The sequence below is a fragment of the Pteropus alecto genome, unplaced genomic scaffold (genome assembly GCF_000325575.1).
Source record: "Pteropus alecto unplaced genomic scaffold, ASM32557v1 scaffold7, whole genome shotgun sequence".
Taxonomy (NCBI): Eukaryota; Metazoa; Chordata; class Mammalia; order Chiroptera; family Pteropodidae; genus Pteropus; species Pteropus alecto.
The window spans coordinates 13,878,035-13,902,111 of NW_006494614.1; the positions used below are offsets into that span (position 1 = coordinate 13,878,035).

At 35.4% G+C, this 24,077-nt stretch overlaps 1 protein-coding gene across 3 annotated transcripts in view; it reads left to right on the top strand.

Annotated features, from left to right (window-relative positions):
- UBE3D (ubiquitin protein ligase E3D) overlaps positions 1 to 24,077 on the top strand; it is a 132,859-nt gene that overhangs the window by 6,632 nt on the left and 102,150 nt on the right. For all 3 annotated transcript variants that reach the window (XR_001518178.2, XR_003044455.1, XM_015600297.2), the window contains exons 2-5: positions 485 to 681; positions 3,939 to 4,029; positions 14,309 to 14,540; positions 20,177 to 20,246. Coding sequence is in view for 1 of the 3 variants with exons in the window: in XM_015600297.2 (XP_015455783.1) it covers positions 485 to 681; positions 3,939 to 4,029; positions 14,309 to 14,540; positions 20,177 to 20,246 (590 nt within the window). In the remaining 2 variants the exon portion in view is untranslated. The remainder of the gene's footprint in view (positions 1 to 484; positions 682 to 3,938; positions 4,030 to 14,308; positions 14,541 to 20,176; positions 20,247 to 24,077) is intronic.

Here is a 24,077-nt window from a genome sequence, read left to right on the forward strand (position 1 = left end):
AGTACATGATATTTGACAGGCCAGCATTAGATTGTGCTGGTTTGAAGAAGCTGAAATTGGGGAGACTAGTGGGAGGAAATGGGGCGCATGAGGAAATGGAATGGCAGGCTGTGCACGCAGAATGGCTCTGGGAGCAGCCTCAGGAAGGTCCAGGCTGAAGTAGATGGAGGAAGTACTAGGATAGAAGAGTCAGGACTCAGAAACATTAGCAATGGGGGAAAAGTGCACATTTTAAAATGTATCATTACCATAAAAAAAGAAGCAAGAATAAAATATATGTCCTAGACCTTTCATGTTACAGTAGTAGTATAATGAACTCTGTCTGACCTGATCTAAATCTAATTTCCCTTACTGCTGGTTCACTGTTATTTTTCTGGGATTAGTTGAAGAGAAATGGAGAGATCTTTGTCCACTTTTGTTTCTTTCATCATGTGGGTTTCATCAGTGAGAAGTTTTGTGTGTGTGCTTTATTTTTAATTACCAGAGAGCCAGAAGAAGCAGGTTTGCCCATGGATATTTCTGTAACGCCATCATCGCTCCAGGTGAAAACCTCTGAAGGCTGCACAGAGATCTGGCTTCCAGCAGAGGTCAGGCTTATACCTTCTTCTTGCCGTGGACTACAGTATCTGCCTGGAGATGGGCTGCACCTGCGGCTGCAGACACGGACAGGAGTCAGCACCAGTAAGTACTACCAGCATTCCTGTTCCTGCACTTAATTTTTTGTTCTAAATCAAAGGGGACTTTTCCTTTGAATAGTTAAACTTTTCCCAGGTGAAAATAACTCCTCATCAGTGGCATGGAAAGAGCTGGGGGTCAAGAAGATCTAGGTTCTTGGCCAGCTGTGCCAGTTATCAGCTGTGTGTAGTTGAATATGTTACATAACTTTTCTGAGGCTTTGTTTCTTTTGGGTATTTTTTTTTTTGTATTTTTTTTCCATAATAAACTTTATTTTTTTAGAGCAGTTTTAAGATCGCAGCAGAATTAAGGGGAAGGTACAGAGCTTCCCCATATGCCTCCCGCTTTGTTTCTTTAATTATAAAATTACCTTGCTCACAGAGCTGATGTGAGATTAAATCAGATGGCAATTATGCAAGACCTGGTTGGTTTTAAAGCATTACAGAGAAACTCATTAATTCAATAAATGTTTCTTTATACTATATGCTAGGGATTGACCTAGGTTCTTGGGATGCAGAAGTGAACAAGCTATGATGGTCTGTGCCCTCATGGCACTTACATTCTAATGAGTAGGAATAGATAATGACCAAATTAAAATTACTTGGATACAGAGAAAAGTGCTATGGGCAAAGTAAAGCAGAATAATGGGATAGGGAGTGACTGGGTTGGGTGGAAGGTGGTCAGGAAAGGCCATTCTGAGGAGGTGATATTTGACCAGAGAACCAAGTGATAGAAATGATCCTGCCCATGTAGAGACACTACGTAGAGAGAACAGTACAGGTAAAGATTCTGAAATTGAGTTTGATGCATAATTTGATTTTGATTGATGTGCCTGTCATATTTCCAATATTTTATTACTGGCACATTGATTCAGTAACAGTAGAAACGTTTCTCAGAATAATTTTTTGAAAATTATTGGTTTATCGTATCTCCTACCATGTAAGTAATATACTTTGGAGCATTAAAAATGATGTAAAAGGGGAAACAGAGGCTGTAACAGACCAATGAGATGTTCATTATCAAATAAGGATTTTAGTTCTTCCAGCTATGAGACTTCACTGCTGCCCCATTTATACTAAGGCTTTCATCTGAGTTACATGGAGCCTAGAGGTGGGGTCACCAGGATTGTTCTGAAGAGCCATTTAAGAGATATGGAACATATTTCAGTTCCCTTGAGTCTCTATGCTGACTTTTGAAAAGAAAGAGAAGATAGACGGAGCTTCTCTCCTTTTTTTGCTGGAGGGTTAATTTTTTCTCAACTACTAGATTAATGAATAAGTAGTCTGAGTTGGGTGGAGTTGGTTTCAGGGACAAGGATAAGAAAAAGAAGTATGTAGTTTAAATGGCAGAAGATAAATACTAAGAATAACTGTTGGAGTATTCATGGAGAGAAGAATGGGTCACCAAGATGAGAAATGAACTAACGAACTCTCTGAGTGTACCTAAGAGTGGGCAGAGGAAGCATTGTTTTAGGGAAGAAGCTGTGGGAGCCTGGATCTTGTGAAGTCATCACCACTTCTTTAGCCATGATGAACAGCAGTAACCACGGCAGGAATGTTTTGTCTATCTGGAATCTGGGCAAGGCAGGCATAGAAGCCACAGTGGGATGTTTTCAGATCTGCTGCTAGTTTTCTGGGATGTGATTTTTGGTCTCATACTAAGGAGGTATAGAAACCTTCCAGAGACAGAATTGGTTTGTTGCTTACCCATATTCTGTAAAAGTTAATATACAAATAGCAAAACTTGAACTATTTAAAAATTTTATAATCAGCAAACATTATTTTTTGGTTTTAACTGGAGGACAAAATAAATTGACTGCTGTGTATTGGTTTGCATATTGTTTGCATTCATTAGTCTCCTGTTTCTTTATATTTTTAAAACATTTTATTCAAATACCTGAAAACGAAAGCTTTCAAAGCTGTTCTGCAGTGCGTGAAAGAGTATGCAAAGTAGATTCCTCAGTACTTAATTGCTTTAGTGCTTTCCACATAATAGGTGGTGAATAAATATTTGCTGAATGAATAAATGTCAGATAGGTGCATACTGATGTAAACTTGAATCAAAATATATTGTAGGAAGTGAGTTTTGAAATTTTTAGCATTCATTTGTGATTCGGGGTTTTTAAAAAGTTTATGTTTCAACTAGAAGAACGTTCTTCTAAAGACCCTAGTAAACATATGTTATACTCTTTAGAACGTAATGTAGATCAGATTATGACCTTTCACATGGCACTGGCTACAGTAAAATCTGATACAGCACAGGCATTAGGTTCATCCCCAGGTGGCAGTGCTCTCCCATGATGCCACTAGGGCAGAAAGTTCTGACTTGAACCTGAGCCGGTAGATCATGCTGGGTGACCAGCAGAGGGGAGTATTTCACTGAAAATTTTATTGGTTCCGAAAAGAATATTTTGGATGTTTTACCCAGGCCTATTTAATTTTACAATACATACAAAGTAGCATAAACCAAATTCAAATTGTTTGATTCTAATAGATAAGACCTCGTTTCTTTAGATTTTTTAATAGACATATTTCTGGTGGGGTTTTTTGGGGGGGAGATGGGGTGATGAAAAAATTTGTCTTTCTTATGAATAAAGTAATGGAAATTAAGAGAACATACTGCCTTATGCTGCACTTCACATAAATAATGTAGAAAATATATGTTTTTCTACAGCTTTAATCAGAAATTGTGTTTTGCACTCAGAAGATTGAATTCTTCTTAGGAGCCATTCCATTCCCAGGAACTGGTTTAATAAAGACCAGTTTCAAGATTCATTTTGTTTGTTCATACTGGTAATATGTCAGAGTGGACATAAATCTTGTTTAAATCAAATTAAACTTAAATTTAAGAGCTTTATTTACCAGCAGTGACGCAGATGAAAAAGTCCACCTAACACATAGCAGAGAAAAGCTAAAGATAGTGCAGCTCTGTGTAGTTAGCTTGATGTGAAAGAAATAGACCCTTTTCTCTCATCCTTAATGTTGGTATTTATGGAATGAGAGAAGTAACACAACAGCATGTTACATGGGTAATCTACGGCCTTACCTAGCTCTGAAACACATAGCAAAATCTGTTGGTTTGAAAACACTTCACAATATTTGCTTCTGGTTGAGTCATCAGATAACACTAATTAAATGTATCCTTTTGGGTAGACCATAAACAGTGTTTATCGATGGTAATTTATTGTGGCTATTAAACTTTTATAAATATATTAACATATTTGTCGCAATCCTAAGATTTGCTATTTTATTGATTTCCTTTAGAACTGATTTCAGTGTTTAATCAAAACTCACAAGCCCAAGACTGTTGCACATTTTATTGCCAATCCTGTGGTGAAGTCATAATAAAGGACAGGTAAGGAATGTATTTGACACTGATTAATTCTGTACCTGGCAATGGTTTTCTCTTTTTTCTATTAGAATTTTTGAAGTAATTGCCGAGGGAGCAGTATATGGCCTTAAAATGAGAGCCAGCTTAATGTCACTTTGAGCAAAATCAACCATAAAGCTCTCCAGTAATCACAGAGTAGTTAGGTCTTCTCAAGGTGACAGAGGGGAACAATTAGATGCTGGCTTTGAGGGCGGAAGGCTTATCTTGGTGGAAGAGCCTGGGTTGATCACTGTGGCACTTCCTGAAAAGAGACCTGGGACCAATTGCATGTTTTATCCATCATGTTGGTAACTGAGGTTTTCTACATTAAGTGAATTTTCTAAATAACAGAAGCTTTTGCAGCAGTTCAGACTTTTTATTTGAACTATTTCTATTAGTGCCTTTCTAAAATCCATTTCCTATTTCTCTGCTTATTAAAACAGCCTATAGAGCACAAATTAACCTTTTCTTGATGATAAGGTTAATCTTACAACCTGTTCTTGCAATGTGCTATGATTACCCTATTGAGACAGAAATGGCTCTTTGCTGCATTCTTTTTGTTCCCAAGTTGTCCTTTTAAATTATTTTTCTATCTGCTCCCTTTCTCCTGTCAGCTTCCTTGTTTCGTGGGTATAAATCCTTCCCCCTGAATTTTTAGCTTCTGATCACTCATAGGCTGGAAAGACAGATGAAAACCTTATTATTTGTGAATGATATTTAAAGAAGGAATTTAGAGCTCTTTGTTAGATGAATTTCCTCTGAGACAAGTGCCTGAGATTTAAATGTGAATGGGTCCTTTTCCATCAGAAACCTGCTCCTCTTCCAAGGCCCCTTGTCTCAGTGCATGCCAAACCTCTACCTGCGTCCTCAAGGTAGAATCCTGGTGGTATCGCTTTCCGTTCCTCCCTATCCTTCGTATGTAGTCAGTCACCAGGTACTTTTGCTGTTTCCTTCCCCGCATTGCTCACGTAAGTCCACTTTCTTCCACCCCAATGCCACTACCTCAGTCAGGCCTACTGTCTTCTCACCTAGTAGCACTTGTTGCCAGCTCCTTATCTGCTTCCCTTTCCTCTAGGTTCGCCCTCATCTGACCATTTCTACACTACTGACTGTTAGATGCAGCTCGCTCCCCTGTTCAAACCTTTCCATGGCCTCCCATATTTTTCAAGATAAATTCCAGACCTTAGCATGCCATGCTAGGTCCTTTACGAGTTTGCCTCTGTTTTCCTCTCCACCCTTATATTTTAGCCCTCCTTACCCAACCCTCTTCCTTCCCCCACAAAACAACACACTGTTATTTACACACATTCTGTGCACAGCTCTAATGATCAGCCTGTGGTCCCCAAGTCTCTCCATGCTTTTCGCCACCCTAGGATTTAATGAAAGCTGCCCTCTCCCTTGGAATGCACCCAATAACCTTCTTTCTCTCTGGTTAGCTACTAAATTCACCTGATAGGACATCTCCTGTTGGGCGCCTTCCCTGAACACTGGGTTGGTTTATGTGTTCCTCTAAGGTTTACTTGTCTTTCTTTCCAATTAAGCTATAGGCTCTGGGGGTGAGGATAGTCTTTTTAATTCCTGTATTCCTTATCCCCATGTATTTAGAGTACAATATAGTATAGTAGCTAGTAGTACAGACTCAGAAGCCAGACTGTCTGGGTTTGCATCCACCATTTACTAGCTGTGATCCTGGGCAAGTTACTAAACTACTCCATGACTCAATTTCCTTGTTACAAATATATAGATAACAATAGGTTGTCAAGCAAATTAAGGTTGTTTGGAGGATTAAATGAGTTAATTGTTTATAACAATGTCTACACATGGTAGGCATTCAGTATGTGGTAGCTACTGCTGTTGTTATTCTTATCATCATCATCCCCAGCATCAGGCACAGTGCCTGATGGACAGTGCACTGTCAATAAATTCTTGCTAGATTAAATTGAATCAATGTTAGGGTGTTTATTTTGGCCTTCTGCCAGCCTCCTGCTTGCTTTATGATTCCTGGCAGTGTCCAAGGAAGGTGAGATCGCAGAAAGTTAGCCTAATGGAAGTGAGAGACTGTGAACAGAGCATCCTCTGAATGATTACCTTGGGTAAGAAATGAGGTGACTCTCACTCCGCAGAGGAGAGGAGAATGCCCTTGCCCGGATTACCTGAGGGCTGACGTTGCTGCCAAGTACGCACTCTGTGACAGGCCCATTTTAGCCTGAAAGCTCCACAGCATCCCGGTTTACACTGTAGTTTAACCAAGAACATTTTCCTTCTGTCAGTCTATTTTAGCTTTGGTTTAATTTTCACATGAAGTTTCTAAAACATGCCCATACAATGATGAAGTGACCTAGAACTTTTAGTAGGAGCAAGTTCAAGTCAGTGTAACAGTGTTTTCTGGTCCTGCTTATAGTAAAGGATATGCTTGTTCTTTATTGGCTGATATTTGTGTTTCATTGGAAAAGGATATAGATATGAAAAATCATTACCTATAGTCCCCGTTTTTCCTATTCAGGAACTGTATCTTCTGTTTTCTGTCAATTCTTTTTATGATTATGGGATTGAAAAGAATAAGGGCTTAGAAGCTAACATTGAAAGACAGTATTTATTCTCTCTAATCCTGACCTAAGAAGCCATGTAGCATAGAGGCTAGAATGGGAGAATGGGACCTGGGTTTGAACTTTAACCTAACTAATTAGCAGCTGGGGAACCTTGTCCATATCTCCTCAGCTTCTTTTTTTTAATTAAATTTATTGGGATGACATTGGTTAACAGCATTATGTAAGTGTCGAGTGTGATTCTGTGATGCATCATCTGTATATTGCATTGTGTGCTTACCACCCAAAGTCTCATCTCCCTCCATCAACATGTATTTGACCTCCTCTATCGTCTTCACCCTTTCCCCTAACTCCCTTCTCCTCTGGTAACCATCATACTGTTGTCTATGTTTGTTTGTTTGTTGCTTTCTGTTTTATATCCCACATATGAGTGAAATCATATGATTCTTATCCTTTTCCATCTGGCTTACTCTACTTAGCACGATACTATCAAGATCAATCCATGTTGTCGCAAATGATGGTATTTCATCCTTTTTTACAGCTGAGTAGTATTTTATTGTACATATGTAACACATCTTTGTTATCCAATCATCCATCAAGGGACACTTAGGTTGTATCCGTGATGTGGCTACCTGAATAACGCTGTAGTGAACATAGGGGTACTTACATCTTTAGGAATATGTTTTCAGATTTTTCAAGTAAATACCCAGAAGTCAGCTTCTTCTTAAGTAAATGTAATGAGGCCTATTTTCCAAACTCATGAAGAAAGTTAAAGACTGTAACACATATAATATTAATGTTCAAAAAGCTCTTTTAAGTTAGTTTTACAGACTCCTTCCACCCTTTTTTCCATAATTGGCCTTATTAACAAACTAGCAAATTACCTTGTTTAATGTTTTAAATCTTTTAGATTCAGGACTCTATTTTTTAGGTGTGCCAGGAAAATGACCCACATTTCTCACTTTTTCTTTCTAAGAAGATAAACAGTAGACTTGACTTAGCCCTTGCTTCATTTAAGCAAGGTTACCTGAAAGCCTTTTCCTATCACACGTATGTGTCTGGTATGTGCATGCCTTTTGAGCAACACAGAGAAATCCTTAGTAGGTGATTTGAGACTTACCTTACATTTCACTCTAGGCAGCATGCCCCATTCCTTGTTTTATGGAAAAATATGCTTCCTCCAGTATCTACATAAGAATTTCATGTTGACTATTTATATTAAGCCCAGTGGTCTTATTTCTCCCTTAGTTACCTGTTTTATGAGGTGGTAAGGACATCTTCTGTTCTTGTTAAGTAGGAAATTAAACTAAAGGTATTTTAAAGGAAGCTTTATGTGCTATAATCAAAATCAACTAATTGCAGGCATCTTAACCAGGAAGGCACCTTGGAATATGCTGATTTATCTGTCCTGGGAGCTCCTCTAATAGCAATGGAGCAGACGTGAGATCTTTTTACTGGCTAGCCTTGTCATCTGAGAGCAAGTCACTTTAATTCTCTGGGCCTCAGTTTTCTCATCTGTAAAGTGAGGAGATTGGATTAAATAAACCTATAAGAGTCCTGCCAGCATGAAAATTCTGTGATTGGTGAACCTCACAAAGTTGTACCTGCATTCTATGATTTGTGTTATGTGGATACTGCCAGACTATTGCTTGTTCCTTTTTTTTTTTTAATCACTGAAGAAGATTCTTGTCAAGCAAATTATAGAAGTAAGGTACAGAGGACTGTTTAACCTTTTAAATTTAATTAAGCCTTTTAATACTTAGTACCAAAGCACATGAAATCTGCTTATTACAACAGTCTTTTTTCTGAATTTAGGATCACATTTTTTTAGCCATTTCTTTTGGTTATTGAAAACAAATACTGCTTTATTTCTTTACAATAAAATTTTCCAATCTGCATTTTTGCCAGTTTGGCAGTTTTTCTACAATTTTTGATTACACTCTCATTGAGACTAACAGATCTTAATATTAAGCAATAATAATAACAAAATTTACTTCTTTGTGAATAGTGTCAGAAACAGCTAAATGGTCATTGTGTTTGGAATTTGTTATGTCTTCTAGAAATAAATTCATGTCAGACTTGAATTAACATCAGTTGGGTAGACTTTCAAACATAAGCTTTTTGATTTTCAGTCTGTATGAGAGGTCTCTTGAGGTCTCTGGACTGGCCCTCCCTATTCCACCTTCACCAGCAGCGAGCTAGGTGTCAGCCCAGCAGCTCATGAGGACATTGAAACTCTAGAAGGATATAAACAGAATAGACTTTATGGAAACAATAAGAGATGTCAGAATATCCAACCAATTGATTAGTCCACTTGACAGACCAGTTATAATTGTAGTCTGAAAATAACTCCCATGAATACAGTCACTTTTCTATGAAAGAGAACAAAGAGGTATATAAAAAAAAAAGTACAGGCACAAACTGGATATGGTAACATTGTGCAAACTTTTGGAATAAAACAAATGTACTTTAATGGATCCAATCATACTATGTACATAATGGTAATAAAATGCAAAGCTAGGTTTATAGCATTTGTAGCCTACCAGTTGGATAATGCTGAATTTATCTAAATTCCAGCAACCATATTTTGAGCTTTAGATATTTGATGTTCTTAAAATTCTTAAAGCCCACTTGGTTATAATTCAATCTGTAAAAGCTTTATGTTATTACCATTGTTATTTTCACTGATTAATGGTTAATTTTAAAGTTAGGGGCATTTCATTTTCTTGTCTATATGTTTAAGTTTTCAATAAACACCATCAGTCAATAGTATTGGTTAAAATTGTCTATTTTAAGTTACTTTTCTCAAAAACTTCTGCTTAAGATGCATTAAAATTAACTAGAAAATTTTAATTTATTGTAAACATGGGTTGCTGTTCATCACAGAATCTTAAGCTGAGGGAAAATTCAGGAGGCCATTTCACTCTTTTTCTGAGCTTCTGCTGGTTTTTACCTAAAAACTACCTTGAAAAAAATTGTACCTATTTTGAAAGTTCTCTTGGGAAGTAGATCATATCAAAGTTTCAGTTTGCGATAGATATACTTCCAGTGGTGCTGTGATTAATATACATCTTTTGTTTTAAAAAGTTTTATGTTTTTTCAAAACATCAGAAAAATTTCTGCTGTACAAACACTTTTGCCTTTGCAATGGTTTGTGAATTAGGCACTTTCTTGCTCCTAGTGTACTATTTAGGTATTTATGGGATATATTATAGCTTTTATTCATTGTGAAGTAGGATCAAGTTAAGTTTGAAATATCACATTTTATGTTAATGTGCATCAGGTCTTCCAAACCTCTGTAAATCTTGGTGTAGTTTCATTTTTATAATCATGCATGAGATTTTGATATTGCTGTCTTTTGCACAGTATTGAGGATCTACTTATTAGGACTGCGTGCAAAATGTCAAGAGACAGAGAATCTTAGTGACGAAGAAGATCTAGGAGCCCGTTTAGGCCAAACTTCCACTCTAACTAGGCACTTTTGTTTGCCTTCTTTCTCTTCTTTGTAAAAATTCAAATCTGACCTATCACTTCTCTGCTTAAAATTCTATAATGCTTCCCACTTATCTGTAGAGCCAAGTCTATGCCCCTTAGGTTGCCATGTAACACCCTACACATTGTGCCACTGTCCCATTTTCCCAGTCTCTCCTTTACTCATGCTCTGCATTGCCAGGGGAAAGAATCTTTTCCATGGGAAAGAGGTTAGCTTTGAAGCCAGGAAGACCTGGATTTAGATCCTGCCTTCATTTATCACTTCTGGCTGTGTGAACTTGTACAGATTATTTAACATTTCTGAGCCTACATTTCCTCCTCTGTTAAAGGGAAATGGAAATTCTTATCTCACAAAGTTTTAGTGAGCATTAAATGGAAAAGGTGTGTGTAGTGCCCACCAGAGGTCTTAAGTTCGACTAAACATGCAGACTCACAACACTACCACAGGCCACATTTCTTGCCAGCAGGTCAACATCAGGCATTCCTCTCAGCAGGAGTCTTGCAGCAGTTCAAACAAGGGGTCTTGCAGCAGTTCAAACAAGCTCATATAACTGTTTGGGGACTCTTGTCTTCCCATACAACATGGTTCCAGGTGTAAAATGCAAGATCCACATTAGGCAGGTGCAGGAGATACCCTGAGAAGAAGCCTCAGGCCCTAAGCAGCAAGTATCTCTTGAAACAATTCTTTGGCAGTCTCCACAAAGGACTGCATTCGGGGAAGTCCAAAGCATGGCATCCTCATGAGATATTTACAGCTCATTTATACTTCTACCCAGTCGAGATACCATTTACCAATCAGGGAACCTTTTTACCATAAGCAGCATCGCCTAGCAATATAATTGATGCCTACCATCTACTTGGTTCCCAGGGTAACAGAACTAGGTGGTTAAACCAAAGGTCAAGTTCTCAGGCAGCAAGAGAAAAGGTTTGTTAACCTTTTCATCCCAGTATGCAGCAGACCCAGCCAGGGGCCTTGCATGTTAAAGTTATGAAAATATGCTTGTTCATTCCTTTAACAAATATTTAAGGACTTACACTATGAATCAGGCACTGTGTCAGACACTAGGAATACAGCGTTAAGTTAAACAGATATGGTGCCATCTTCACATTGTTTCCTCCACCCTTAATGCCTTTAATTCCATCCATTGCCTAGAGAACTACTATTTATCCTTCAAAGGTCAGCTCAGATGTTATTTCTTCTCTGAAGTCCATGTATACTCTACTCTCCTAGCACTTTTACATTGCCCTGAATTCATGGATTGGTTTTGCAAATCCATGAATCCTCTAAAGTAATCTGCCGATTTTACATGCATGTGAGAATGTATATTTGAAGAAAGGAGCTATAAAGCTTTCATCAAATTTTCAAAAAGATCTGAGCTGTCTCCTCCCCCTCCACCCCACAGGAATTTAGAACCACTACTGTGTTATGCGCATTTATTACATTATGGTTTTAGTATTTGTTTATATGTTTGTATCTTCTAGAACATGAGTACCTTGAGAAAAGAGACAGTATGTATTAATATTTGGTGTCAGCATAATGCCTGATTCATAGTAGACTTTTAGAAACTATGTTAAAAGATCACTTAATATTTTTAACAGGCTCAGAAGCTTGAATAATGCTAGTGGTGCAGCATCTCCTAATTTGAAAGGAAAATTTCTTCTATTAAACTAAAATCAGCCTTTCTTGTTCTTACTTCTGTCCTTTGGAGTTATAAATTAAATGTCTTCCATAATGTAATTGCCCTTTTACGAGACTCATAGTTGATTGGCGAATGAAGGAAAGGGTTGATATGGGAGAATCATTAAAAAATGATAAATTAACATCTTAAACATTTTATTTAAAACATGCAAATATACATTAATTTACCAGTAATTTATTATGGAATCAATATCTTTCTGTTGAATATGACTCCACTGTTGTATAGCTTTTTTCACTTAAGCCATCCAAAATTCATCATCCACAATTTCCAGTTCAGTTTCTTTAAAGTGGAATGAATAGTTAAACACTATTGCAACAGTCTGATTGCAGAATTCTTCTAGATTTTGACTTTTTATTCTTCTCCCCACTGTTCTATAGTTATAGCTCCCACATCCCACCAGTGATTTTTTTTTTTTTAACAACTGGCTTTCATCTAGTCTGAAAGCTTTAGATTTCAGAGGAATAGCAACTCATATTTCTGTGGTTTGCCTACAACTTAATTGAATTATGTAACTAATGTCACATACACAAGTGTCATAAACAGGTCTGTGATCAAACACAGTTGACTCTTAGTAAGCACATGGTTCCAGTGATAAGAGCGGAAATATGCAAGTATTCAGGATGCTTTGAGCATTCACAATGCTCATGGACATTAGAAAGACCATGAGCAAATTTCTAGTCTCAGTTTTTCTCAGGATAAATTATTTTGAAATGTCCTCATTATCCTGCTCTCATTTCTTCTCCCCTTAGACCGATCTTCCTAGTTTAGAGTAGAATGGAAGTGAACCACGTTTGGCTTCCCACCTGGTAAAATCTCAATTATCTATTGTTGTCTAGAAAAGAAAAAAGAAACCATAAAAAGAAAACTATTAGGAAATATAAGGGACTACTTAATTATAAGAATGTTCTAAGCATAAAAAAGAATGGCAGAGCGAAGCTTAATTTCTCTCCCCTTGAGTGTGGCCTGGGCTTAATGACTCATTTCCAAGGAATAGAGTATACAAGGGGAGAGATGGTAGCTTTACTAGTAGGGAAACTTAGCAGGTATCATCTTAACCAAGTGATCAAAATTAACATCACCAGTGATAAGTCATATTGATAAGGTGTAACCTCCAATATGATGTGATGAGAAGGGGACTCACCTCTGTGGTATTTTTTCCCCAAACCCATAAGCCCAGTCTAATCTTAAGGAAAATATCAGACAAACTCAAACTGAGGTATATTTTGCAAAACAACTGACTGGTATTCTTCAAAAATCTCAAGGTTCTAAAAAATAAGGGAAGACTGAGAAATTGCCACAGACTAGAGGACACTAGGGAAACATGATGACTAAATGCGGTATGTTATCATGAATTGGATCCTGAAACAGGACCTTAGTAGAAAAACTAGGGAAATCCGGATAAAGTCTGTAGTTTTGACACATCTTCCATAGTTAAATGAGATGTAAACATTAGAGAAAGTTAAGTTAACTGTATATAAGAACTATCTGTACTGTTCTGTAACTTTCCTGTAAATCTAAAATTACTCCAAAGCAAAAAATTTATAAAAATAGTAGTGAGAGAAATCACAAAGAAAAGGGTTAGGTGATTCGAAGTTTAAGACATGTAAACCAAATTAAAAGACAATAACAATGAAAAAAGTATTTGCCACAAATGATAGACAAAGGACTACTATCTTTAATATAGAATAGGTTTTTATAAATTAATAACACAATAATACCGCATCAGAAAGTAGTCATCGATCACAATTCATGGAAGAAACACAGTGATCACTAAATATATGTCTGTTCAATCACACCATTAATTAAAGAATTGCCAATTAAAGCTGTATTGGAAACATTTTCATCCACACATGAAAAAAATATATAGTATTAAATTTTGAAGAAGGTAAGTGGAAGAATTACAGATTCTTATAGCCTTTTTGGAAAGCAGTTTGCCAATACAGGTATTGGGTTTAAAAATATGCATATCATTTGTGCTTGTAATCTCACACTCATAAGATTTTTTTCCCAAGGAAATAATCAGATATATACACAAGTTTTCTAATAAGAATGTTCATCACAGGGTTGTTGATAATGAGAAACTGAAAACCTAAATATCTAACAATGAGGGAATGATCTAAAAAGTTTTGGTATTCCTATATAGTAGAATGAAGTCGTTAAGAATAATATAATTAAATAAAACAATGAAAGCAAGATATAGTTTGCATACATCCTCTGATCCCAGACTTGGTATGCATATGTACAACTGTGTTTCTTGAAAGGATGGCAAGGAAATATACCTTCATGTACAAAGTTGTTACTTGTCCTTGGGCAGTAAGGAAAGGATGGATGTTTGTTTTCTTTGTAGCTGTCTGCATTTTCAAAATTGTCTGTAGTGAGTATATATTACCTTTGTAATCTGGGGTGAAATAAACACAGCAAGCAATGTCGTTAATGTGTTTCTTTAATCTTTCATGCTGATTTAATTAAGAAAATGCTACATTTCCATTTTGTTCTGTAAAAAATAGTTTTTCTTCTTTCTACTAGGAAGCTCCTCAGGGTGCTCCCATTGCCAAGTGACAACTGGGGAACTCTAGTCGGAGAATGGTGTTGTCACCCGGACCCTTTTGCGAATAAGCCACTTCATCCACAAGAGAATGACTGTTTTATTGGAGACTCTTTCTTCTTGGTGAATTTAAGAAGTGATTTGTGGCAGCCAAGACCTGAACTAGCCCCAGTGGTGACGCACCGTCTTTCTTCTGAGAACCATTTTAAATTGGTAAAATATCTTCAGAATAAATGCTAATGCAGAGGTTGGCTTAGAAACTAGTTTTGCTGATCTTTTCTTAATTCAGGGCCTGTTACACAGACTGTTCTAAAAACCAAAATCCATTGTTTTCAATTGCCTCTGTTCTCCAGCTCTGCTCTATTGACATAGTAAGAGCATATGGCCTTAAAGCAAAATAGCCCACAGGGGTGGAGGAAGAAGGGGAAGAGGACTTCTTCATGCATAGAACTGGGAATGTTACCATTTTACGAACCAAAACGCCCTACTTTCTTGTTTTCAATATTTCATAATTGTACATTTTATCTTCATAGTCTGATTTAAATTCAAATTGCAATTAGACCTAGGCATTTTCTTGTGTCTGCCCATAGTCTAGACTTCTGCTTATGTCATAAAAGCAGATGCCAACTAGGAAGAAGAGGAAATGGAGGAGCCCTAGCGTGGACATGAAGCTAGAGCTATAGGCTCTCTGTTGGTGGTAGACAATGTGAGGTCTGGTGGCTCTTGCTGTAAAAGTTGCTTTAGGGAGAAGGCAGTTTCCTCTCCCTGCAGAGAACAAGTGGTTTACCTTATTTTAAAAGAAAATCAATGGCATTGACTTGGACCTGGTGAGAAGTCATTCTCCTGATGGCAAGTCAATACAGATGTGATTTAAAAAAGTAAAGAAAATTTTTGCCAGAGGATTTTCGTTTTAACATCTGATTATTGATAGGAACAGAAGTAATATGTGTTGAATTTCATTTAATTTCTATAATGAGAACTGAGACGCTTCAGGAAATACGCAGCAGCTGGGCAGCTCTTTGGTTGTAAGTTAGTTTATAGAACTATTTTCTATTTTGAGAGAGAGTAAGGAAATTCATCAAATATGGAGGTTGTTATAATTATTTATGTGCCTCATCTCTCACCATACACACCAATCTCTTTACCTCATTCATTTTAAATTATAGTACTTTAGTCTTCTGTGATTTTAAAAATTAAGTGGTAAAGTAATATAAATCTGTTATAATTTAATATGGTTATATTAAAATTATATTTTAATCGAAATTTATATACTACATATTTCACTATACGGTATACATAATATTATACTGCTTTAAGTGGTTTAACTTATTATTTTAATCTAAATTTATATACTACATATTTCACTATATACGGTACACATAATATTATACTGCTTTAAGTGGTTTAACTTATTATGATTAAGTTATAAATTAAAAAAAATAATTTGGAGAGTGTGAGTGGAAGAGAAGTGGAGAAAAATTAAGAGAAACCATGAGTTTCCATTTTTAGATAAACTGCACTCTATATCAAAACATATTCTTCATATATATATCAGTTATAGGATGCAATTTATAAGAATTTCTCTTAATTGTGAACAGCCGTCCTATGTGTTAAAGGAACACCCTTCATATTCAGACACTGTGGTTTTTAGTATCAGGGAGATTGGGAAATTACTATCATGACAAGCTGCTGTTGACAAGATTGCTTTCAAGTTAGCCTAGATGGAAGTTTCGCTTTAATTGCATATTGCAACAGTTGAAAGAGTATGCCTGTGACCAAAATAGTAACATAAATTTGGAGGGACTGCTTAAACAGTGCTCTCAAGGCTCCTGTGGGAACAAGGCTGCTCTGTGCTATTGAAAACCTATTTCTCATATCACCCAATCTACCATCTAGCATGGTTTTGAAATGTCACATGGTGACACAGCATCCTAATGGTATCTCTTGGGAAACATTTTTTTGGCAAGACAATATCAAGAGTCCTTAGAAAGTGAAACAACACAGAGGAAAATAAAAATGAGGACAGGAGGCTAATCCACCTCTCTGAGCAGCAGTGCCATCTCTCAGATATATTGATTTAATTAGTCCACAACAATGTCTTTCTTTGATGTTTGCTCTGTAGAGTTCCCACACTGTTAGGCTGCTTCATTGCAGGACTTAATTTATTCTTTCCTTTAAGCATAGGTCAAGAAAAATGCATTACAAACCAGTTTCTCTTTAAACAAAATTAAGTGTTATAATAATTTAAAAGATCTGATTTTAAAAAGAGCAAACATAAAGTCTAAAACTTATATCTTTTTTTCAGTATTCCCTTAGAGTATACAGTTTGTTATCTGTGCCTCTGTTAACGTGGCAGCAGTATATACCTTTGTTTTCTAAAGATATCTGTTGAAGATTTCCTTGTTTTTGCCTTTGTTACCTCTTGTGCTATTTTTTTGTGTCTATCAACATAATAAAAACTTTGTATCTTATAATAGGTGGTAAAGATGGCATGTCTACCTTATATAAGATTCACAAGGTTATTCTAGACTTAGAAAGTATAGCCATGCTTATGACTTCATCATATTTTTTAAAGAACAATTGAAATTTAACTTCAATTATATTATAGCTAGAGAGTATAACAACCGTTTTTACCTTTTTTTCCTTTCTTAGGGTACTTAGCACTAATTTATTGATTTTGGTAATTAATTTTGTTAAATCCATAGGTGTCTTTTTTATTTTCTTAGAATAATGTGTTGGAGTTTGTCAACACCCACAAATATAAAAAAGAATAGAACTATGAACTTCATGATTCATAAAGTATGCTTCATCTGTCCTTTTTGTTATTTTTTTTTTCTGAGGCACTTTAAAACAAATCCCAGACATTATGTCATTTCATCCCTGTATGGGTTTTTCATTTTTACTTAGCCACAGTGTCATTTTTACACCTAAAAAAAATAAGCAATTATTAGTTTATACAGTCTAGGCCATATACAGATTTTACCAGTTATATCAAAAGTACATTCTACTGTCAGTTCATTGAATCAAAATCCACAAATTTGGTTGGTTGAGGCAATTTACTTTTTATTGATCAGATTTTAAAATTCTGATTACCCAGGTCTTCCAAAGATAGAATCTTGTACAGCTGAAACTTATTGGATTTCGTTAACCAATGTCACCATAATGAATGAATGAATGAATGAATGAATGATAGAATCTTATTTTAAAAACAAAGCAACATAAACTACTTTTCCTGCTTCATTGAAAGACAAAGTGAAATGTGTTATAAGTAAATGAAGTACATAATAGAGTACCTGATGAAAAATTGTCTGTTTCGAATAGAAAATCCCTTTTTCTCAAGCAATGCTACTCTAACACTCTGTATTAGTTTTTAGTAAAACCCTTTGTTTTGGTAAAGCTTAATGAGGATGGTCTGAATTGGACAAAATAAGATCCTTTAAAAAGTGTCTTTAATACCAATTTGTAGCCATACAGGCAGATTTTACTGTAAGAAAGCAGAAACTGCCAAAATATTCAACTTTACAGTAGAGCATACCTGGTTTCTGAGCTGTCCTCTTCCTATAACCTTGCCTGGACCTCAACAAATTGGGACCTACCTTGGTTTCTATGTCTGTGACTTTGGGCTTTTTTGACTTCTAAGTAAAAAATACATTTTTTACATCAAGATTTGATAATACACACAGAGAGACACAGATACATTAACACACCTCAAGTAAGGGTTCTTGAGGCAATACTTATCCTATGTTTGAAGCACTGTGATATTTTCTATTGCATTTTGTTTTTTAAAAATTCAGGCTGTAACCCATTGAACTGATTTTATGAATTGCTTTGGAAAACATTTGGCGTAAGTACTTAGAAGCATAAGCTTTAGCATCTAAGAAAGCTGGATTCAAATACCAGCTCTATCAGTTACCAGCAGCACTCTGTGGAATTCATTTTTATTGTGCTTCTTATATAGTTTTTCATGAAGTAGTTATGTTAAGGGAAATATAATTCTACTCCCTTATACTAATCTGTTAAGACTTATACCTTAGATTAATATGTATATTATCCCACACTGGAAAGTCACTGTACTTCCTCACTTAGACCAGTACTCTATTCTGTGGTTTCCCATGAGACATGACCTCAAGTAGCCAGAGTTACAGAACTTATTTCTCCCTGCTCACTTGTATATAATTTCTGCTATGTTGCAATGTATCCAGGTGAGAAAAATACTGTATGACTCTAACCAAAGTATTAATATGGATGCATTTGTTTTAGATTCTTAATACACAGTGGCTGTCTAGTAAAAGGCAAAAAATTGGTCTCTTTTTGTGAAAGTATGTTTTTTGGCCCATTTCTTGAATGATGTGTGCCAAAGGGTATTATATTAAATAATATCTACCTAGCAGTTACCCTGTGCCCAGGACAGTGCTTTACAACACTCCTTTCTAAATCTTAATAAATAGCTCTATGAGTTAAATGCTACTTTTAACCACATTTTACAGATGAGGACACCAAAATGGTAATTAACTTGCCCAAGATCACAGGTCACGAGTCTAGTGAATAACGGAGTTGGGATTTAAATTTAGGAAGTCCAGTCCCAGACTCAGCTATTAATCACTATGCTATTGTTTATAATATAATCTCTTACAACAAACTACAAATCAGGAAAAAATTTTTATTGATGCATAATTGACATGTAACATTATATTACTTTCAGGTGTACAGCATAATGATTTGATATTTGTAATAGTGTCAGATGATCACACAATGAGTCTAGTTAACATCAGCACCATACATAGTTACAACTTTTTTTCTTGTGATGAGAACTTGTAAGATGTATTCTCTTAGCAACTTTTAAATATACAATATGGTATTATTAACTATAGGTCGCCATGCCGTACATTACATCCCTATGACTTATTTGTTTTATAACTGAAAGTTTGTATCTTTTTTCGTCATGCCGTACATTACATCCCTATGACTTATTTATTTTATAACTGAAAGTTTGTATCTTTTGACCCCCTTCACCCATTTTTGCCTACCCCTCACCCAACCCCATCTCTGGTAACCACCCTCTGTTCTCTGTATCTCAGAGCATTTTTTGTTTTCTTAATGAATAAGTGAATGCTAGCTATTTTAATCTGTATCCCAAATAATGAATTTGGATTTTTGAATTTTAAGAATGTTTCAGGGATTTGTCCCAGAACATTATCCATCTTTCCTGTTACAATGCATGTCTTAAATGGAAAAATAATATTATATGAATGGGTTAGAAAAATAATATTATATGAATGGGTTAGATTTGTCCCAGAACACTATCCATCTTTCCTGTTACAATGCATGTCTTAAATGGAAAAATAATATTATATGAATGGGTTAGATATTTTTAACTTCTGATGGGTGGTTATGATTTCTAGATTTCTTTCACATAAGTTAAACTGGAATAAAAGTCAAAATAATGAGTTCAAGTCCTACTTCTTCTGTTTTCCAGACACACGAGGCAAGTCACCTATCCTCTCTGCTTTTGTTGCCCACTATCTGCCAATTCTAAATAATTAGGGTTTTTTGGAAGTACTTTCTAGAAATATAAGGTGCTTCTTGTTCAAATTATCTGGCAACATTTAGATCATCAAGAAGTGGCTAGGTTTAGAAAAATTAGTCTGTTCATTATTCTGTCTTTAGAATTGAAAAAAAATTATCTCTTTGCATGTGAATTATACACACAAACTCAATGTATTCCCAGTATTTAGTGAGGGCAAAATAAAATGTAAAGTTCAACGTATACTCTAGAGACTATGTTAAAATTATATATTCCTTTTAAGAAAAGTCGAATGACATTTAAATGACATTTTTCTGTTCTACAGAAACCAAAGGCAAATACCAAAGTAATTTGTAAGCGCTGCAAGGTAATGTTGGGAGAGACCATGTCATCAGGTAAGAATTTCATAATAAAAAAGCCAAAATGGTTGCCTTTTTGTTAAAAAACCAATAGAGGATTTTATAGGAAATATATGTGAAAGATGGATGATTAATATATGTTGTGAATCAATACTTTTTAAAATAGAAATCAACTAATATATCATTCAATATTCTAAGAACTTTGTGTATTTGACCTTTATAAGTACATAGTATTGAGTTTTGAGCATTATGAAGTTGGGTTATTTTTAATGTTTCATATCCTCTTTGTAGATATGAAGCAATAGCATAAAGTTCATACTTGAGTCTGTCTTAAAGAAGTTTGGAGCTTTTTCTTAATACAACTCCTCAATTAGAAGAGTTGGTTGCCAGAGATGATGGAGAAATTGCTTTTTTTGACTGCCCTCTGCCTCAGGGATAAGTATGGGAGAGAACCTGTCAAAATGGAAGAAAACACATTTTGAGTTTTGTTCTCTGTTCCTTGTTCTTTTCCCCAATAATGTTAATTATGTTTTCTACAAAGTCTGTGTTATACCACTTTAAAATATAATAATGAAAATCCTGATAATTAAAACATATCACTATTTAAAGATAGAGTTTAAAAATATCTAGAGAGCTACAAAATGCTGTGTTAATTTTGTGGGTGACAAATAATTGTTTTAATATAATTAATTAGAAGTTGTAATTTAAGTGAAGCTATTGTACATAAGGGAAGGCAGATGGTGATAACTTTTGTTCTTTAAATCAGAATCTTGTAAGTAGTTACTTGCTCAGAGTGAACATAAAAGGAAGAATGAGTAGTAGTAAAGGATGCTACCCTCAATATTATTTTTGGAGAATGAAAGCAAGCCTCCTAAGCAACCACTTAGAAATTTCAAGTTAAGGTGAATTGAGTTTTAAAATTCTTTTCATTCCTCATTGAAACCTAGTCAAAACATTAGAGAATAAAAAAAGATTTACATCTACAGAGACAAAGAGAAATGGAAAGGAGAAAACAGTGACATAAACAAGAAATGTAAGCAAACTCTCTTTGGAAGCTGTAAAGCTGAGAGACATGCGGGAACACACTCATAAGTGTCTACAGAAAATCATTTGGATGAGGAATGAGCCAGTACTCACCGTAGAACCCTAGAACTGGTCAGAATTTGGAGGCAGCAGGTAGCAGAGAAGACTGTCTGAGACAAGGGCTAGATAGAAGCAGGACAATTAATTCAAAGTTTATATGTGGAGTTCTAAGACTCCTAAGTCTCAACGTGATAATATTCTCAAGGTAGGAGTTTTGAGAACCCTATCTCAGAATAATGGAGGAATACCAACAGGAGAAAAGATTTGCAGACACCAATTCTTAGAGGTCGTTCAACAAAAAATGAGCTCATATTCAGCCATCTTACAGTCAACAAGGCTTGTTCCTACACCCAAAACTTCTTTTTGGCATTTTAGTACTTTACACTTAAATATGAATTGATTGCTGACAATCAACAAATACTTGAGGAAACCTCCAACATGAAAGAGATAAAGACAAATAAATAATCAAGTAAACAGAGTAAAGTCACTGAGAAGAAACAATTTATCACTGTAATCTCAATACTTAGAACAATATCTGGCACATGGTGGGTATCCAGTAATATTTATTTGAATAAATGGATCAAGCCTGTAAGGACACCCAACTTCTAGATAATCAAAATTGTAGAAAGAGAGAATAGAGAATAGAACTTCAAGGAACAAAACACCAAAAACACATTAAAGCTATTTTCCAGAGGTAGAGCTTAAGTTTGTCAACAGAAAGGGCCCAGTAAGTATCAAGTATAATTAATGGAGAGATGTCAGGGAAGCTACTCAAAGCCACTTCATTAAGTAATTTCTGAACACTAAGGATGAAGTTTCTAGAGAGGAAAAAGCAGGTAGTGGACAAAAGATTAGGAATTAGAATGGAATTGAACTTCTTAATAGCAGTATTGAAAGCTAGAAGATAATGAAGCAATACCTTGATAATTTAGAAGGAAAAAAATATTTAACCCAGAATTCTATACACAGACAAATCATCAATCAAATGTAAGGATAACAAATACATTTCTGGTAAAATGGTTTTAAAATATAGATCACAGAGATATTTTTCTTAGGAATCTACCTTAAGATGTTTATTACCAAAGCTAGGCATTTAACTTCAAAAGAGAAGACATGGGATTTAGGAAACAGATTATTCAACACAGGAGAGCAGATTAAGGAAGTTTCAGGGATATGCAGCAGGCCTAGAGGATAACAGTCTGGATTGAATCAAGGGGAGAGAAGATTATAGTAAAGACGTTTTCAATTGTAAGGTGAAACAAATTCTTTGATTCATTTGACTACATGTAACAAATAATCTTGAGACAAGTCACTTCATCATATGGGAAAAATTAGCTAAAGGTGCTTGGAAAACTAAACACAAAAAAGAAAGCAGGAAAACAGAAGGTTGAACACTTAAGTAACATTGCCAAGATATCATTACAGTTGTAGTAATGTGAACACTGAATATTGATTTAACCAAAAATCTTTATGATGTAACATTAAGTATATTAGGAGGTCAATATGTGTGAGTGTGTGTGGTGTGGTGCAAGAGAGCTATTTTTACATCTACTCTAAAAGTAAATTAGTAGGACTCCACTTCCAAAAATGGTGGCATAAAGAAAATGGACAATTCCATTCTGCAGAAAACAAGTACAAGACAGTACAAGTTCAAAAAATTCTTAAGACAACCACTGGAAGACCAAAATGAAGCAATGATTTGAGAAGTGTTTAGTTTTGACAAACTGTTACTGGATTGGGTTAGAATGGCAAATTTTTTACCTTTTTGCTGGGGGGCATTGGCAGTCTCCCCATCCCAATTTGGGCAGGAAAATCCCATAGCTTTATTGAATACAGGTGGTAGATTTGGTTCAAGTTAGGCGAAAGAGAAACTAGAAATTAAAGAGTGAAATTTTAGAAGCAAAAGGACCATAGAAGCGCTGAGATGATAACTCTTCATGCAACTCTGGCTGACTGGTAAACTATACATGCACGCAAGAGATGCCAGAATCCTGTAAGAATTGAAAGGTTGGAGACATTTGCAGATTTGCCGTGCCTTAGATTGCATTTCTCAATCCACACACAATTTGGGCAGCAGAAAATGGAAGGAAGCTTGAGATATTTGAGCAGAACCTCTCCCCAACTTTGCTCACAAAGTTTAACTCAGCCGATATAGTAAATACTAGGGAACCAGCTAAACAAAATAAAACTGAACAGAGCCATTAGTGGCTACACACTGTGCAAAGACATATTTCACAGTTTGAATCCAGGCTAGTTAATTGACTACTATATCTATAAACTGACTACCCTTAAAAGAACAAAAGAAAATTTATAATTGCTACATGTAATACATATGGTCTCCAGAAATTATTAGAAATGCAAAGGGACAGAAAAGAGTAATAATCAAGGAAAAAATGGAACTCAATAACAGGTACTAGTAAGTGCAAATACTATATTTAGCAGACAAAGATGTTGAGCAACTATTATAAATATGGCAAAGAAATTTTAAAAAACTATTGAGTGAACTAATAAATCTCAACAAATTGGAAACTTCAAAGAAAGAATCAATTTATAATTATACAGCTGAAAAGTACAGTAACTATAAAGAAGAATTCACTAGATTAGTTTAACCACATATTTGAGATAAAAGAAAGAAGAAAATCATTGAACTTGAAGGTAGATTAATGGAAATTAACCAATCCAAAGAACAGAGAAAAAAGTCTGAAGCAAATGAACAGAACCTCAGAGATTTGTAGGACAGTATTGTGTTTTAATAAATGTGTAATTGGGGAATCAGAAGGTGAG